Here is a 19,546-nt window from a genome sequence, read left to right on the forward strand (position 1 = left end):
TATATATATAATAGAGTGTTGATTTACCGAGCTAATGTTGTCGGATGTGGTTCGGATAATCGAAATTCACTTTAAAAAAAGAAGGAAAATGCTAAACATTCACTGCATTTGTATAATTTTGTTTTTATTCTACTGAGATAACTGATTTCAAAACTGACTTTATTGAAAAACTAACATGCTAAAGAATGGCAATGTTGAACCCTTCTTGTACCATTTCCACGAAGCCAGTTTGGATAATTGAACATTTAGATAACAGACGATCTACGGTATATACATTTTGAATGAATGAAATTTCAGGTCACAGAAGCCTTTAATTATCAATTAAATTAAGTAAATGAATTATTCTTTTTGTTTCTGGAAATAAACAGATTATCTAAAATCAATATTGAAAACTATAACATTACGGAGCCAAACAGAGTTAATATTAGAGGGGATTGTGTTTTTTTAAAAATTATTATAATTGAAAATTCTGCCTGTCTTGCCTCATTATATCTCAATCGATTCATCAAAAATGTTGCCACAATAACCCCTTGTTAATTTAAATAATGAAGAGAAGTATAATTATGAAGCTATTTCAACCAGGTTACAGGTCTAGTCCCCCTTCAACCACGTCCTCCATTGATCATATCAATAAACTGACGCCATCCAGTTCTTCAATAATTCTTACTGTCAGCATCTCCTGCCATACCATCCCTCTCCTCCTTGTTCCATGATTTGGCTGGGTTAGGATTATTTTTGGCATTTCTCCTTTCACCATCCTGGTTATATGTCTTATCTAAAACAACTCAACTTCATTGTTCTAGCATCAGCCTTCCCAAAGGAATTACTAACTAAATTCCTGTTTAGTGTGTATTGTAGTAATCCAATGATTACTATCTAACATATTTTGGAAAGTGTTTAGGCAATGATCACCAAAAATGGCACATAGTACTTTTCTTCTGATGTTGACATTATAACATAACATATAAATTAATTTAAGTATTAACAGTCTTAAAAGATATACATATGATTATGTTCATGTTAACCATATTGTTTATGTTTCATTAAAAGAGTTTATTTGTTTAAAAAATAATTCTACTGAAATTATACATCACTTAATAAGACTGCTTATTTAAGGTATAGCTTTATTATTTGGAAGTGATCAACTTAGTTTTTACAATCAGTAAAACATTAATAAAACAAGGATCTTCATTACTGTGCCTTTAAAAACCATAGCAGCTGCTTTTTTTTAATATTACTTAAAATTACATGGGTTAAACACCGTAAAAATGATACAATGTACATACCACTATAAACTAAATTTCCTATTTACAATTGTAAATAGATCATATTAAACATTTAATGCTAAATCTATTCCTCTTCCTGACATAAATTTCAATTTAAAAAGGAATTTCTCAGATTTGGATTTGAACCAATAAGAAATAAGTATGGTTAATTTTAAGGCTTTTATATGGTTAACATATACGACTCTACACCAACTTCAAAAACAAAATTTCATGGTTAAGTTGTCAGATGAAGAATTTATAAATAGATAAGTATTAATTTAAGAATAAAATATTGTAAAAAAAAACAAAAAAACCTTAAATTTTAAGTCCTTCTCAGCAAATGGAACCAAAACTTTGGAACCTTTACCGCTACAACCCAAGACCCTTGGGTTCAGAACTATTTCTAGATGAACAGATAGGTGATTTGTTTAGGATTTCACTCAATCGCCAGGTTTATTTCCCTCTCAAAGAGTACTCACTTAAAAGAGGCTGTGTGCACCCTAGGAGAGAGTAGAACTGAGAGGGCCGACCTATAGGTGATTATACAGAATGATAATTATCTACTATAACTAGACTTAAACCCAGATACGAGAGATAGGAGCACAGCATCTTACTTACTGAGCCATACTGCTCCCTAAACAGAACTTAGGAGTATCAAAATATTGGTAGTAATGTAAACAGACAAGGTATACATTTGAATACAGGACTATCATCACATACAAATTATATTCCATCTCCACCTCAATTAACATAACATTGTACTAAATATAATAATCTACTTCATATCGCACTACATTGTAATTTTAACAATTACCCATAAATGTTTAAAATTAAAACTCTTAAATTAATAGATTAAAAACCAGAAGTGAATATATCAAAGAACTGGGTAGAAATATTTAAATGATTCTGTTCATTAAAAGATAGGACAACAAAAATACTTTAAATTAAGACAAAAACAATAAGTATTGATACTAAATTCAAATATTTAAGCCAAGAATACCATAAATATATGAGTTTGTGGTTTAGTTTTATAAAACTAGAATCATCAAACGATTAAATTTTCAAATTTAAAACTGTAAATAAATTAGATGTCAATATTTTGCTGTTTTCAAAGAAAAAAGTAACATAACAAACAAACGTGAAAAAAGAACTATTAGTAAGAAACGTCAAATCTAATAGTAACCAAAACAAACAAAAAACCATCACTAGTTTTATTGATGATTGAAAAAAGTTATGAAACATAGAAATTAACTTACTTCTGGCAAGTCCATCTTCTTCTCCATTTAATTTCCTTTTTATTTCAACAGGGAACTGTTTTTTAAGCTTCTGCCAAAAGTTCTGATCAACAGTCTTTTTTAAATTCTTGGCTAATCGTAAGAATGTACCGATCCTTGTGCGGCATATCGGACAAACTAAACTGTTGTTTTCCACTGTTTTTTCTAAACATTGCAAGCAGACAACATGCTTACACGGCAAGGACACAGGTTCTATATAAATCTCCTGACAAATGGGACACAAAACATCTTCAAATTTAAGTTTAGCCTGATTCGGCTTACAAACCACAGCAGACATCCTCATATCAGCTGGGAATGGCGGGTAATCGTGATTACATATTGTGTACACTGCATGCATGATCTCAAATTCAAAACTCAATTTCGTTTGAAAATCGTTAGGCTATACATATGGGCTACTATTCATCCGGTTAATCTAATTATTACTTACTTATATGAATTAATATAATAAAGTTCTTTTATATTGAAGTAATATGTATCAAACAGTAAACGTGGTGTTACGGTCAGGATCAACAAGACAAGATAGATAATCACCTTAATTTTTGTTTGAGTAAAGCTCAAGAAGAAAAATGGATTCTTTCAATAAAAAACCAAGTAACCCCGTGCTTAAAATATATGAGTCTGTTCATAATAATTTGAAGGCAACGCTTATAAACAATGTCTAATGGTTGTACCTCTGAGAAAAGAAATGAGAACATAGTACATAGTACATAGAGAACATAAGATTGTACCCTAGACCGTGGTTGCTTTTTGACAATCCTACTACCTTTGGGGTAGTTTGTAGCTGCGATACCCAAACATTTTTCGCCACATCACCTTTTTGGGACTAAAGAAATTTCGCGGAACACGTATAGGGCTAAATAAATATAAAAGTGCTGCAAAAATTATACTTAAAGTGTTTAAGTATGTAGAAAAATAAGAAAAAAAACAGTGCAAATTAAATGCTGGAAAGTATGTATATTTGATATTTAATTTTAATTATTTATTTTATTGTTTTATAATATTTTGAGAAAGTAACATCTTTGTGGCACTGCTGGTATTCGCTTGGGACACCCACTTTGGGAACCGCTGGTCTATAGAAGGGACCACAGACCAGAATATCTTTGGAACTTGTCCATTTAGAAAAAAAACCAAAGTTTTTTTTTAATTTATGTTGTAAGTCATTGGTAAAGCAAAGCAGCGATATAAAATATGAAAAATAGTAAGGAGCCGATGGTCGTTAAGATATTGGAATAAAGGTAGCTAAAGACATAATGGAACTTAATGGATGTATTTCCTTTTAGGAAATTATTATCACACCAACGAAACTATTTTTGTATTATTTATGATATAACCTCCTGAAATAAGCAGGCGGTAAGAAAGTCAGAGATTTCTTATACAATTCCATTTTAAAAGCGAGGTAGTAAAATATCTTGAGGTTAGTTAGTTAGTCTTTTTAGCTTGAGGTTCCATGGTTTACTTTAACGCTTTTCGTACCTTAAATCTAGGAGTTTTTGTTAAACTTCGCGACCGACGTGCGGAATATGTATAGTACATATTGAAGGAAAATACTAGCCGAACGTAACGAGAGAACTTGTTTTGATTAAATGAACCAAAGTGTGAATCTGAATTCGTTAGTAATTAAGTGTATACATATTTCTTTAATCATTTATAAGTAATCTATTACAAATGAAATCATTTTGACTATTATTCCATTTTGAACTGGTTAGGATTATTAGGTGGGTTGAGTGACTCTCATAATAATCTCTACTAGCGTCCGACCTCTTTGGAATAGACAGTTTTTGAATTATCATTTGTTCTTGGCATTTGTTTGATTATCATATGTTTTAATATATTTTTTTATCTGCAATTTTCTTTGTTTTATGAGAAATAGTTTATCAAAAACGGGAAAATTATGACTTTATTTGTAGAAAAATATCCTTAAAGTTCAGGTAAAATCTTACAAAACAAAATAAAGCTTTACCAATTTATCTATGCAATATGCGAAATTATTAATTAATTTCAAGAGCATCAGATATCAGATAAAATAATTTAAGTGAAGTTATATCTTTTAATCACTTTACTCTTTGGTTTTTTGGCGGTAAAAATACTTCGGTTTGCACAGTCGTTTTATAGTAGGTTTCAGTTTCATCTGAATCTCTTCAACAAGTAAGTTTTGTATTCTTTTTTTTTCATCTAGGTAGAACCTGTTTTTCATTTTTTTATTGATGGACCATTATCCTATACTAATATTATCCGGTTTTACTTTTTCACGGACAAAATTTCTTATTTCCACTTTTATTTTTCTAATTCCTCCCTATTGAGCTTCTAGACAACATACAAACGTGGATAAACATAATAATGGTCACTCAGATACCGAATATATTTTTTAATAAACCGTTCGAAGTTGGTCGTTTAAATACTTAGGATTATATTTTAAAAAAACAAAAACAAATTGTCACCGTCGGATGCCTTGGATGTTTTTCTAATGGAACCTATACTTATCTCAACTTCCAAATAAATAGTTTAGAGTCAACTTTGTAAGCGTAAAATAAGCGACTTATATTATATCCCAACTTTGCTTGAATAATGGCACAACTGATGATAAAAAATGTTTTGATTTTATATAGAATTGGACCTATTCCAAAGACAGTACCGTCGACTGTGGTTGCTTTCTTTACTGGGGTCGTCCTACAGGTATTATTGACTTTCCTAAAGCTTTTAGAATTGTTTGAAATTAACTCCAGTGTACAGTATGACCTATGGAATACTTCAAACACACACAAAAAAAGGTTTTATATCTATTGAAGCAAAACAGCGATATGCTGCTTCCAAAGTTAACTCCTAAACTATTTTTTTGGATTGTGAAAGTATCGGTTCCATTAGAAAAACCTCCAAGGCATCCGACGGTATAGCAATTTAGTTTTTAAAGGCGATCCTAAATAATTAAAAAAGTGGTTCAAAAACGTATTTCCAAAACCGGCTTTGAACGGTATTTTATTTTGGTCCAAAATGTTTCAAGTCTTACGTTAATATAATTCCAAACTATGCCTCTAGCCATAATATAATAGGACAAAAATCCCTACTTTCTTTTCAAAATCGGGCCTTATTATTGGAACCACTATCTTTAGGACTCGCTAACTTCTTTAATGACCTCGGGTAAATGTTTAAACAAAATTTTCGTTTCTTTTTAAAGAAAATAATAATATTTTGTTTATTTTTTTGATGACTCTTGAAGTTGTTGAAAAAAAATCTCTAATCTGAAGGCCCTCCCAAAACATATGTGTGTTATTGTTTAAACTTGGTTGTAATATAATTTATTATTTTAAACTGAGTGGTTTTTCTGTGATTGACAAAGCTTTTTTCATAATTGGCGGAACTAATTCGTCTAAATAATTGATCCTTAACCATATGTTTCATTATCAGTTAGTTTACTCCTCATTATCGATGTTGTGTTCGTTCACTGTTGGTCAGTTCCAATTAGGGGTGGTTCGGAACTGCTGGAGCCGTTTCGCGGAACCTGATAGGAACGGTTCCAACGTGGACCGGTTATTAGCTGCAACCGAAGCCAAAGGAACCTATCAAGGTCTGTCGGAATAATAATAGAAATAGCGTGGGATAATGACCCATATTGTATTTTGAATCTATGTGCTTCATCATATAATATTATTTTTAATTTTCCTTTTTTTTTTTTGATATCATTACAATTTTAATATAAGTTCCGAATATTCTTTTAAACACTTGGAGAAATGTATTTACTATTATTTAGATGAAAAACAAAAATAAACTAAAACAAAATTTATTATCTATAAAAAAATTCACATAAGCACAATTAGGCATTATTAAGGCACTTGGAATGCACAAATTTGCTATTTATAATATATACAGATCATAATAGTGAAATAGCTTACAAAGATTACGAAATAGATACAAATAATGGCCGAAAAATATGTAAAATAAATTAATTCTCATTCTTTATAATTGTTTGGGGTACAGTAAATCTTAAATTATATATATAGATTAATACACATTTTATAGTAGAAATTAAAGAATTACATATACAAATATGCCGGCCTTTCACTTGACTGAATTCAAATTTCAAGTCTTCAGAAAAGTACAGTTGGTAGTATTTCTCGTTGCAAATTTATCGGCTTTTTCTTTTGCAAAAGTATGGCAAAAATGTAATAATGTATTTAAATTTATACTCTCTTCTTAAAAATTTATTCAATGCCAAATATTTATAGAATCAATATTGAAAATACAAAGACTGATTTTAGGGATTTAGTCTTCCGTCAAATGAAAGTCTATCGTTCTTTGTATTGTATGGATTATTGCTGAACGTTTTTACTTCATTGCAGTTTTCTGTTGTTTGTTGATTTTTCCAGTTTTATAAAGCTGGAAAGTTTAATGGTACATTTTTTTTTAACTGCGAAAGTATACAAATTTAAATTCAACTAATTCAAAAAACTATTATTCCTATAATACTACTATACAATCACTACATACGAAAATACAAAAGCATAATGGATATTTTATATAATACATATTTACATATAAATTCACTCTTGATATTAAAACTACAATTAAGAAATAACAAATACAACATTTGGCATGTTTATAAATATGTTGAATATATCGATTTATCATATCGATGGGTAACCAAAGAAGCAAATATATATTTGTTATAGTCGTTATTTCATGCATAAATCAAGCCAGAGATACAACTTAGGTCAGTTAAATCTCCTCTACGTCTTTTTAATAAATATAGCATTTAAAAATTATGTTTTTTGATCCGATGCATAATGCTTATGGCTATCGAATTCATATTTCTATATTCTTATATACTAATAATAAACACACTTATTACTTACTAATAGACAATTCGGTAGATTTAATTGTTTATGATTATAAAGGCTGCTTTTATCATTAACAATTAACAGTAAAGTTATTAATATATTTAACAATTTGTTCTTTTCGCTAATTGATTTCTTCTTCCAAATTCGATTTAGAAATAAATTATACTCGAGGATGGTATACTCTACTTTCTTTCAAAGTAAAAGTGAAGCCAAAAAGTGGTTGGCCACGCCTTCGAAGCTTAGGTTTACGTTGCTGTTCACCATTGTAATCTAAACTGAAACAGTAGGCAGCCAGTGATTGGCTCGCACTACTCTGCCACGCTCCTGGAGTTGACCTTAAGACCCACCTTTTTGGCTTCACATTTCCTTCATGGAGGAAAGAATATAATGGAAGGGGGTCATTATATTCCTTCTTCTGAGGTACTATTTTATAAGGTTTTTAATATATAGGGTTCTACTTTATTAGTTTAGGTGAGGTTACTACGTGGAAGACGTAGGAATATCAGAAAGCTGTGAAGTAGAAGAAGGAATAGTTTTTGAATAAACTTGTTTGGCACAATTACCGAGCATATAAAATCTTCACTAACCATTAAAAAATATAAAATTAAGTTATTATTATAAGATATTAAGTCCGGTAATTCGCCTGAAATAATAAGCTATTATAAAATAATTCTTGCAGTTAATAATAAACCTAAAATTAATATAGATTTGTGTTTTAAATTAACATAATTTAATTGTTGAAGTTAATCGGTGGCAGAGGCGCGTAGTCCCGGCTTTCATCTCTTGACTCCTCCTTGACGGAAACATAGTAGTAACTATTAGTTTTGTCATCCTCCTGTTGGAGCTCTGGAACATATTCCATGATGTGACCTTTGTTGGGGTCGGTGAGGTCGGGCATAGTCGAGTATTCGTTCCTCTGTTCCTCTTCTATGTGTGGGAACTCCTGATTTCTCAGGCAGCCGTACATGAAGTCGGTCTGGGAGTAGACGGAAGAGTATACCGGTGAGGACGGCGGTGGGTATGTGGTGGGCACTGAATATGGGTCGTGGTATTGTGGGTACGGCGGCCAGGGTTCAGCGGGACCTGGGTTCGTTCCCTGCATCCCTGGACCAGCTCCACCGAACGCCGCCAATCCGCTGAAACCACCGCTTCCCAATGAACTGCTCGTACCTCCTGGAAAAATTAAATCTGTTAAATGGGATTTTAGTATAACATTTTATGGCTTGTGATATAATAATAAAAACTAAAAGTTCTAACTCAATAACAAATGTTAGTTACACACCTCCTTCCACCAAACCCTATGTACCAAGGTAAGATGGACAATCATATTCTTTGGGAATCTGGGAAGCGATAAAAAATGATAACTTGAAGTAAAATGATTCCTGCAATTTTCAAAAAAATACTGAACCATCAAGGGTAACTTTCATTTTTATCTTTATTATAAAATATTTTTCACGTTTAATATATTCTTGGGAACAAGGATTTATGAAAATAACGTACGACAGAAATAAATAAAATATGGAAAAGTTTTTTACTTATTATTTTATGATGTAGGGCAGAGAAGTAAATAAAAAAATCCGGTTTACATAAAAATAAACTATGGTTAAGATTGTTGTTAATTTATTTAATATCGTTATGCAATGGATTGAAATTTGGCAACCTATATCTCCATGCAGGGATATTTATTCTTTAAACTTTTGCAGTCTACAAGGATCTGAACAAATCTCACACGTTTGATCGAAAATAGTTTAGTAATTTCATTTTTAAGAGCTTATGGACTTCAAAAAAATGTTCATTAATTTCTCTCATTAGAATAATTCTGTGCTTTTACGAACCTGCAGAAGGTAAGTATCCGGTCTTCCTTGGAGGTTCCCTCTTTCTCCACTTGGCTCTCCTGTTCTGGAACCAGACTTGGACCCTAGATTCCGAAAGGTTCAGTTTGAGGGCCAGTTCCTCCCTCGCGAACACGTCAGGATATGGTGCTCTTTCGAAAGCTCCTTCAAGTTCTTCCAGTTGGTAAGATGTAAATGTTGTCCTGTGAACAAAGAAGAATGTGTGAGTCCCTAAGATTAAAATTTTAAATCCTCATGTATGGATTTGAAAGTTAATTAGAATTGTTAAAAAAATATTTATTACAATAATGAATTAAATAAACTTTCTTAATCCTGACTTATAGAGAGATAAAGATAGATTCTAATAACTTTCGTTTCCAGAAGCCTGTCAAAAACACGACTCATTCAATCTACTTGTTTTTTCTTCACTTCAGTATGTAAAACGGCAGTGACAATTAGGAAAACAGACAGTACGATATTTCATATTTATGGGAGACCTTATAAGAGATCCAAGATCATTTATAGCTTAGCCATTATTACATCTAAATTACTAATTATTCACCTAATTGATACATAAAAGTACATTATTATTAAGTTAAAAGAAAATTCTGATAAAACGTTAGTTAGAAGTCGATTCTTCAATTGTCTTGTATAAGAAATAATTGTTAAGAAGCTACTGACTGTTGTTCTAATTGTGCTTACTTTTTTTATTTCTGTTCAAATATTGACTAATATCAAGTGTTCACTTATCATTTCAAAAGCGTGTATAAGTTATTTAAATATTTGTTTTTTCATGACTTTCTTAATTTTAAAATCCGAACGTTTCGGGCAGGTTGTGCACAATCCAGTTAATTGTGTTATAAAAATAAAAATTATGTTCTAAAATTTCTATTACCCACGTATTTCAAATAAATAAGTTAAAGCTAATTATAAGTTATTTAAATATATTATAATATTTACACAGCTAATCTTCAAAATTATGTAGCAGTTTACTAATTTGAGATCAGGCCGCCAAAAAATAAAATACTAATTATTATTATTTATTTTTTCACTCTAAATCATGTGATGGATTGAAACGAAAATTCATTTTAATGTTTGTTGACATATGTCCATCAGATAATTTAAAGTAAGAAAATATAATAGTTAACAATTAAATGTTTGGTCTAACCTCGGATTTTATCGGTTGAGAAATGATATATAATTATAAAATTATAGGCTAATTGAAAATCATATTTAAATAACTTATAATTAAATTTAATTTATTTACTTGAAATTCGTTGAATAAATTTAAAACTTTTGATTGTGCTCAATTTTGTATTTATTTAGAACTATGTAGCTGATAATATGGTCAAACTGCAAGAAATGTTCTGATGTTGAAGTATTAAAAGAGTAACTTCTTTTAGAAAAAGAAAAAAATAAATAAATAAATTTAAATACGTATTTTATGTTTTGAAGTTATTATTATCTACTCATACTAATTACATTATTTTCTTTAGCAAAATTCTGTGTGAAATAAATTCGAGGAGTGTGTGAATGAGAGTATTATCATCGAGGTTGTACCATAGGCCAACCGTAGGTATCTTTTCAAAAAATTGAGTAATAACCAAAATTAATATATATTTTGTGTTCATATTATTTGGGACTAGTCAAAATTTTCTATTTATAAAAAAAAAAAGGTGATTATTACTTAGTAACTGTTGGTAGATTATTAAGTTAGGTGCTGTGTTACTGTCTCCCGGAACTAGGTTCAAATCCGGCTGTCGCAGATAATTATTTGTTCTGTTAGTTTAGCCGTGAGTCAACCCTGTAGGTTTAGGAGCACATCTGGGACACACCCAATCTCTTTGAAATAGATACCCTTAATTAGGGAAAATGTCTAACAATTGAGCGTGAACTGGGACATATCACCGTACATCCATACCACTGTTTTGAAGAAAAAGTTCTTCCTTACAAAGTACTAAACCCCCTGATCCTTCTCGGATAGAAGCGGTGCAGTTTTTTTTTTTTTTTTTTTTTTTTTAAAACTATTCCTAGTGATCTAAAAACAGTAAAAATCAAATTTCGTCCGCTAGTGCATATGTCTCTGGTGCCTCCTGTTGCACACTATTGAGGTGTTCCATTTATATTCATGTTAATAGAAAAAAAAAACCTTGCTCATTTAATAGACATCTGATGCCTCAACGCTTTGTAACCCTAAATGATTCCTGACATTAGGAATAATGCCTAATGCATGAGAGCCACCCGCATGGAGGAGTCGGATCCTCGGCTGACCCCTGGACCGCCCTGAGACCCGATGACGATGGGGGCTGCCACGTGGCAAGGATGGGGGTGCATACCACCACCGTATGGTTGGCTCCACAATATGCTTATGCATTTCCATCGAGTGGCACGCGACCCTCATCTTCCTAAACCATGGGATAATTATTTCAAATAGCCACCACTCACCTGGTTTTTTTCTTTTTCACTCCGTTGTTGTCCGTCTTCTTGCTTTTGGATTCGGATTTCTTGCTCGTCGTGCTTGTTGTCACAGAATCCACAGCAACTAGAATCATACGAATTGATTCAATGTCAAGCCATTCTGATAAAACATAAAAAAATAAATTACCCGTTGTTCATATCTTTATATGATAAGGGGCAGTAAGTTTGAATTTATTTCATCTTAACTATTTTTGTTTAATACTCTAATAATATTTTTAAAATGTTGTAAAAAAGGAATGGATACGGGAAAAAATAAATAATAGATTTTAAAAAGAAGTTAAAAATTAAGGATTGATTTACAGCACCGTTAAGATTTTTAAAAAAATACTTAAACCACTAGTATAATTCACTCTCATTTAGACTAAAAGGAAAAACATTAGTTCCGTCTCTGTCGGGCTGTAGTCAAATTAAAGTTCGGACCTAATCGAATAAGCCGTTATTCTGATTTCGCTGAAATATTTCAGCCATCTAGATTTTATCTGATTCCGTTAACTACTTCCGGTTACGCGTAAAACTACAGTTATATTTCAACAAAGGATCGTCCTATAGACTTTATTCTCAAACGACAAACCATTAATCATGAAATATAAATATGTTCCCCATAAAAATATATGTAAAAAGGATAATCTCCAGAAAAAAAAACTTTAAAAATAAAATATGGCAATAAAAAAGTTGAAAGTAGTAATGAAACTATTCTGTTATAACAATTGATTTGAATTATATAAAATGTTAGCCAGAAGGATTATATAAGTCGTTGTCTCTTTATGCAAAATAAAAAATTTGATCTTGCGGAGTCTATGTCAGCTCTGATGTCTTAATTGAATGAATCATTCTACGAGCGAAAGGTCAAATTTATATCGTACATATCGATTATAACTGACGTCTTTCCTGATTGACCATTGCTACTTTTCCCTTTTTTTTTTTTTTCCTTTATTTAATACGATAGACGAAATGTCTTGGCTGATAAATTTTTTCTCATTGAAATTCATTTTGAAAATTTTTCTTAGAATCAAGATGACCAATGAATTGTCATTTACATGAATGCTGCTAAAAAATAAATAGTTCTTTATTATATTATAAACAATAAAAATTAGCAATTTGACATGGAACTGTCAAATATTGAAGTGTAAAGTTGTAAATTGAAATGCTCGTTATATTTTTTGTGTTGTTTTTCATGGCACTACTGAATACCTTTGAACTAATAATTGCTATACATGAATTTATTGATTTGTTTTTACTTAAATTATGTGTTATAAGATATTTATTAAATCATAGTGGAAAACTTTTCCAAGAAAAATTGAAGGAACTCATGTGGGGTGGGTAGGAGGCTGTCCTCAATATTTTGAAGACCTAAACATTGGGGAAATTTAAAATTTGAGAATCTACTTCAAACTGCGTAAATTCTAGTAAAACCTTTTACGATTTACTAAAATTTAAAATCAATACCTCGACCTTTGAAATTAAGAAATCCCAATCTAATAATCAATTAAATATTTTTGAAAATAAAATCTACCTAAATGATTGTGAAAAAATATTTCTTATTATGGTTGGTTATAAAGTTTCTAATTTGCCTTTCTCTTCTGCTTCCCAATAAATTATATAACGCCTATGATAAACGGGAATATACTTCAGTTCCAAAAATAATTAAAATTAACCCTGATGTATACCTGAAAATTAATGTTTAAATGTTTTACATATGTAAAAAAAAAAAATCATTTAACATTAATATTCCATTGTTTTAGTAAATATTTATATCATACTATGTTAAATACGATTTAGTTTTAAAAAAGGTAATATTATCCTTATTTATTTATTTTTTATTGTATTTCAACCTCACCAATGATTATTACAATTAAAATAACAGTATAGCACGGAACATATTATTACAATATAAAAAGGTAATAAACGCCATTTTTAAATTTTTTTTGTAATTATACTTAAATATTAATAATTAAGTGCAATGAAAAATATCAGTTATAGAAAAAGTTTATGACAGGTTTTAGTAGATTTAAGGTCCAGTGTTTAAAGTGTACCGTATAGTGTAATATCTTTTAAAATTCTAAATCGTACAACCAAAATTTACAAATAGTTCTGTGATATAACCATAAACATTATCCACTGTTCATTATAAAATATATAATAATTACCTGGCTGTTCTTTCCTTTTGGGAGGATCCGGTAGGGGCGCTAGTTCCTGCGTATGAAACATTCCTTGCAACTGCTCCATATCAGGACACTGCTGTCCGCTTTGCGCCTGTTGCTGTTGCAGCCCCAGCATCACCTTAAATGATATGATTATCATTATTTGTTTACTTAAATATTTATTTGAAACTATATACTAACTCATCGACTTTATGATATGTAGAACAAACTTATGAATTTATAAGAAAATACTTAAAATTTCTTTATTGGCATAAAGAATTTTTAACGATTTGCATTGCTATCTTGTTCTCGAAAAAAAAAATTGATAAAACTAAATATTAAAGAAGAAACACTGATGCTTTGATTTACATAAAACAGAAAATACGTTCGAAACTCTTGATGAATTCAAGTGCCCCGGTTTTTACCATATCTTAAGTAAACAAAATTTAAGAGAAAATAAATGGAAAATGTTTAGGCTTGGAAAAGTGTATACTTTCCAGAAAGCAAGATGAAAATTGTCTGGACTATACATCCTTCTTATGCGAAACGTGACAGCATACATCAAGATAATTATCCCACAAGTTTTTCTAAGATAAAGTTTTGTGAAGAATATTTAATCCTTATAACAAGGGCGTGCAACTGACAACCTTATAAACCGAAATTAGCGTATCATAAACCCGCTGAATATAGTTTAATAGCATAGTGACAAATGAAATGGGCGTTTAAAGTTCTACAGCTACATCAAGAAACAAATTATCGAAAAATAAACATCACTGAATATACGGGTAAACGACAAAGGGGCGGGGCGAAAATTATATTTCTTCAATTCAAGAATACTTTGAAAGTTTAACTAAATATTTTAATGTACTGAAATTAGCAATTTTTCTGTAATAAATATTTTTAACATCTTATTCTAATTATATTAGTGTATAAATATAAAAACATATTTCGAAAATTGAATAATATGCTAAAAACAATATAGTATGTATTTTATTCTCTGTAATAAATATTTTTAAAAAAACACGAGACTGCTGTTATTTAAGGTTATTTCAAAACCTAGTAGATTTACGGAACTCATAAATTGTGTTTCTTCGGGAGTTGTAATAATAACTTTATATTTATTAAATAATCAAAGGTATAATTAAGAAATATATGTATATTTAAAATCACTGATTTATCGATATGAATTGTAATTTTACTTATTTTCCATTATTTGAATTTATCAATAAGTTAGGTTTCAGTAAAGCAAAAAAATAATAAAATACAATAAAAAAAAATAAATATGCTGTTTTCTTTGTAAATTTATTTTTTAATTTTAAACTTCAGATGCATAGATGCTAGAAATATCTCTAGTTAATTTTTATTGGATGTAATTGAAAAGTGTAATAAAAACGTATTATATATTTTTTTAATGTTAGAAAAAGTTAAATAAATATGAATTAGATAACATACCTGTATAGAATGGACCCCACTGGACTGAAGTTTACTCATGGTGCCATTTCCAGAAAAATCCGAAAATATAGCGTCATCGAATGGAGTGCCATCCATTTCGGCAGGCTCGAGCTTGAACATTAGGTCTTCCACGGTGCTAGCTGGTTCGTCGCCGAAGAAGAAGATGGTTCTTGGAATCGCGGCCAAGTCGGAAGAGCGATGAAGGATACTAATTACAAACGGGCGAGAGAGATAGCGTAGAGAAAGCTCATTGATCGCTATTAATTTCTAAATTGGCCTAATCAAATTCATAAGAGGCGCTAAGCAGGGCGAGTTAAGACCAATTCAGCCAACTAGACCCAATCGAGCTTATTTGTTACAATTGTGGAGGGTTTGGGAAGGCCTGGACCCTGTCAGTGTGCGGTAAGACACAAAACAGTGAAGAGGTATTGGGCCAGGCGGCCTCCAGTGGGCGGGGGGTCAGCAGCGGTGGGCGTGGCCGCAATGGACCAATCACGGCTCGGGATCTCTCCCACCAGCCGCCATCTGATTTGTCGAGCTGTCCCACTCCTCCATCTACGCAGCCTTTTGTCTATCTCTTCAGCCATTATGGAAACCCAAACGAGGGTTTTGAAAAATTGTTTATTAAATAATTTTATGAATTTAAAGAAAAAATATCACAGTGGAGTATACCAAATCGGGAGACTAACTTGATTGTCTGGAACCAGCTCATGGGGCGATCCCAGTGTCAAGGTACTTTTATTTTTATAATAAGTTTTAACTTTTACTATTATTATTATTAATTTATTTTAACTTCCCTATCAATAACCAATAATTCATATGATGATTATTTCTAATTGCAAATTTCATTTAATGTACATTGTTTTCATTATTGAAGAACTAAGGAAATTTGAAAAAAATATTATTAACAAATTTATTGTTATTGTTTTTTGGTTTTTTTTTAGTGGGATTCATTTTTAAATTATTTATTATCATTCAGAATGATTGAGAAAAAAAAATTCCTTACCACTACATTAACCCCATATTGTACAAAAATAAAACATTATAAGAACAATTTCTTATTAATTTTGTTTGTAAAAAAATTATTTTATACATATGTACCTTTCAACATTTTAGTAACGTTTCGGCCTTTTGCACAATGTGTCTTAAATGTGGTTCTGATAAAAAAATAAGGGCACCTCACCTCGACTCTTCTTTAAAATTTAATTTCGAATATACTCATTAATTAAGAGGCAATGTTTCATTATTTGTATTGCATTGGTTTCCAATGATCTAGATAATGCTACATTAAAGTAAATAACTGAGGTCATATAAAACAATTCAATAATACAATTAACGTTTTAAATTAAAAATTTATATATATTTGACTTTATTTTTTGAAGAAATCTTTATTTCCTTTGAATATATTAAAAATGTAATTTCTCCTTCTGTATAAGAGAGTTCTTAATTCCTTTGGGCTATTTACGTCTTTTTGTACAACATCTAATTAATATTTTGATTATATAATTATATGTTTGTCAAATCATAATCGATCAATCGAAAAAAATTGAAACAAAATACTGAGATATGATATTTTGTATTTATTAAATAAGAAATTGTATTTATATTGATTTTTAATAAATTCAAAACCCCACTTTGGATCAGGCCCCTCTAAAAGGTCATATGTATAGCTAATGTTTTCAAAATAAGAGTTTCATAATAAGTTATTTTTGGAAATTCGTGTTTGATAGATATTTTTTAATATATTAAAAAATGTGAATAAGGACAAAATAACGATAAAAATCAGAAGTAATTAATGGATAAAATTAATTTTATAAATAATAAACTATTAATAACAATTAGTTGTAAATAATTACAGTTTAATAAATTGTGAAACAATTTAGTTGTTAGAAAATCCTTTGTGGCGATTTTACTTGTAAATTTTGGCTCTAATTAATTTCGGTTTATTCATTCATAAACTTATGTCTTAAAACAAAAAAATCATTGAAGTGTAAATGTGTAAGGGGCAAACATACTAAGGTGAGAACGTCAACGCTGTACAGGTGTGGTAGGCCTTAGAAGCGGTCGACGTATCAAAGAATGAAGATATAAAATTATTCATAAATTTTAAAATAATTAATAATTTACGTAATAAATATAGCTAATCATTAATTGTGTATTTAAATTTAATTATGAGTTCTTACTATTTTTCATTAATTATTTATGTACTCAAATTCGTTTGTAAAATGCATTAATTTACTATTCAATTAACGAATTGTAGGATTAAATAAAATAGATTAATCAATTAAATAAATTGGTAATTTGATCAATACCTACTGTGTATATTCTATATATATTATTTTAAAAAATTTGGTTCATTTGTTAAAATAATTTTCATTTCATCTGGATCAATCTGAAGGTTATTAATATTTTAGCATTATTTAATTTATTTACAAATTATCTCTACAAAAATCTCGTTTGCTTAACACTTTGTATTTCAAACAATTGTAGGAACATTAATTTGGTTTTATATAATTATAGATATCTCGGTGGGAACATTACAATGAATGATAAAAACTCACATACAAAATTAAAAAAATATGTTAGAGCAGCAGAACATATTGTTTTTTTTTTTTGTTTTGTTTCTCTAATTTTTAATTTTTTTTTTACTAACACTAATACATATATATTAATGTGTTTTTGGAAATAATTGTCTTCTAGCAATGTTTTATTTTTAATAACGAAAAACTGTTGGGGGAATTTTTAAGCTGTGAAGTATACTTCGTATGTTTGTGCTATTTATGATTATAACTTTTTAATTCTTTATAGATGCTTATACCTCAAACCTTACAACAAAGCTCAAAGCTTACACCTAACATGCTTATACCTCCATGTTAGAGAGATATAAGCATGTTATATTTTAAAACATTATCAGGAACATATTGCATATCGATTAAAAGGCATAATCACTTTGAATAAGTGGGATCTCGAAAAATTGAAATTAATTCATAAATTATGATTTTTGGTCTAACTATCCCTCAGTTTTCATTTTAATTCTGGTCAAAATGGTGTATCATGACCTATTTTAATTAATATATTTTCCGAAAACTGCTTTTTTACTGTTATATAATATAGGAATGGAGGGTTTTTTTTAAATTTTTTTTATAGAGGTTAAACAATTTTCTCCTTTAAAAAATAGAGGAGTTTTCTTTTAAAAGTCAATATATCCACTTTTGAAAAATCATAATTAATAAATTAATTTGGGTTCAACTAATGTTGATGAGTTATTAATTTATTTATTTTTTTAATATTGGTTTGTAACAGATATTTGCCTAGGAAAAATTTTAATTTTAAAATAAACTCAGTAAGTTTTAGCTGAAAAAAATTTTATTTGTCAATAAAACCTTTACTTTTGAAAATTTAACTTTTGATGGAAGACTCCATAATTTTAATAATTACTGCCATTTTATTTCTTTGACTAGAGGGCAACCAAAAATTACAAGTATAAATATGTATTAAAAAACCCTTGGATTTTTTGTATTAAAAATTTGTATTAAAAAACGTTTGGATTTACGTAAAATAATGCCATACATTAAATTAAAGTGGCTGTAACAAGGCACTCATTTTTTTTTCCACAAAAACTCTTCTTGTCCTATACGAAATTATAGGAGCCTATTAACACCTATAGGTTTCATCGAAAAAGGTTCGGTTGTGCTGTTGAACGAGGGTACTTATAATTGGAGTATGATGGCTACGAAGCTTATTGTTAATATACACTTATTTTGTCCTCGGAAACTCAAAATAGTTTCTTTGAGGCATACCATACTCCCCCGGCCTTCAGTCGATGAGGGATACTATGAATCACCGATTTGAAGAAAAACTGTTTCAAATTTATCTGGTGACAGAATCGTATATTGGTCACGCGCCAGAAATCCACAAACTCCTCATCCTTATGACGTGACAAAATGAAATGTTACGTAATTTGCTTATATTAATTTCAAAAATTTATTTTTTTATTTTAATCGACATTTCAAAATGTTTTCTCATTGTTTAAACGCATCCCTAAAAAACTATCACTTAATCGACAACAATACTTTCTTTTTTTTTTTTTTGAGGTAATGTAATTGTCTTCAGCAGATTAAGACTATCAAGTTTGATTAGAAAATCAATGCTGTTTAATGCAAAATATTCGACTGTTTAATTAGGTAAAGAATCTAATCTACGAAATATTTCTGAACGTTTTACTATAGTTTACTAAAAATATAATTAGAA

At 29.7% G+C, this 19,546-nt stretch overlaps 3 protein-coding genes across 5 annotated transcripts in view; 1 reads left to right on the forward strand and 2 right to left on the reverse strand.

Annotated features, from left to right (window-relative positions):
* The window catches only part of LOC106681034 (E3 ubiquitin-protein ligase rnf168), a 7,892-nt gene extending 4,967 nt beyond the window's left edge, over positions 1 to 2,925 (reverse strand). Inside the window, exon 1 of the mRNA XM_014421148.3 lies at positions 2,522 to 2,925. Coding sequence (XP_014276634.1) covers positions 2,522 to 2,897 — 376 coding nt within the window. The 5' untranslated portion in view covers positions 2,898 to 2,925. The remainder of the gene's footprint in view (positions 1 to 2,521) is intronic.
* A 3,394-nt stretch (positions 2,926 to 6,319) lies between these two features.
* LOC106680833 (retinal homeobox protein Rx3) lies at positions 6,320 to 15,696 on the reverse strand. 2 transcript variants are annotated; one of them, XM_067051611.1, is made up of 5 exons: positions 15,296 to 15,696; positions 13,850 to 13,982; positions 11,670 to 11,802; positions 9,228 to 9,427; positions 6,320 to 8,565 (listed from the first exon to the last, which is right to left on the reverse strand). In XM_067051611.1, exons 1-5 carry the CDS (start codon positions 15,413 to 15,415, stop codon positions 8,123 to 8,125), a joined length of 1,029 nt encoding a protein of 342 aa, XP_066907712.1. In that variant the 5' UTR covers positions 15,416 to 15,696; the 3' UTR covers positions 6,320 to 8,122. The 2 variants fall into 2 exon arrangements, with proteins under 2 accessions (XP_066907712.1, XP_014276287.1); XM_014420801.3 differs by having other exon boundaries at positions 11,670 to 11,766; positions 15,296 to 15,692.
* Position 15,697: 1 nt separating this feature from the next.
* LOC106680793 (galectin-8) overlaps positions 15,698 to 19,546 on the forward strand; it is a gene marked incomplete at its 3' end in the record, with an annotated part of 48,450 nt that continues 44,601 nt past the window's right edge. For both annotated transcript variants that reach the window (XM_067051606.1, XM_067051605.1), the window contains 1 exon segment: positions 15,698 to 16,027.

Source organism: Halyomorpha halys, unplaced genomic scaffold (genome assembly GCF_000696795.3).
Source record: "Halyomorpha halys isolate HHAL.00 unplaced genomic scaffold, Hhal_1.1 Scaffold18.1, whole genome shotgun sequence".
NCBI classification, from domain to species: Eukaryota; Metazoa; Arthropoda; class Insecta; order Hemiptera; family Pentatomidae; genus Halyomorpha; species Halyomorpha halys.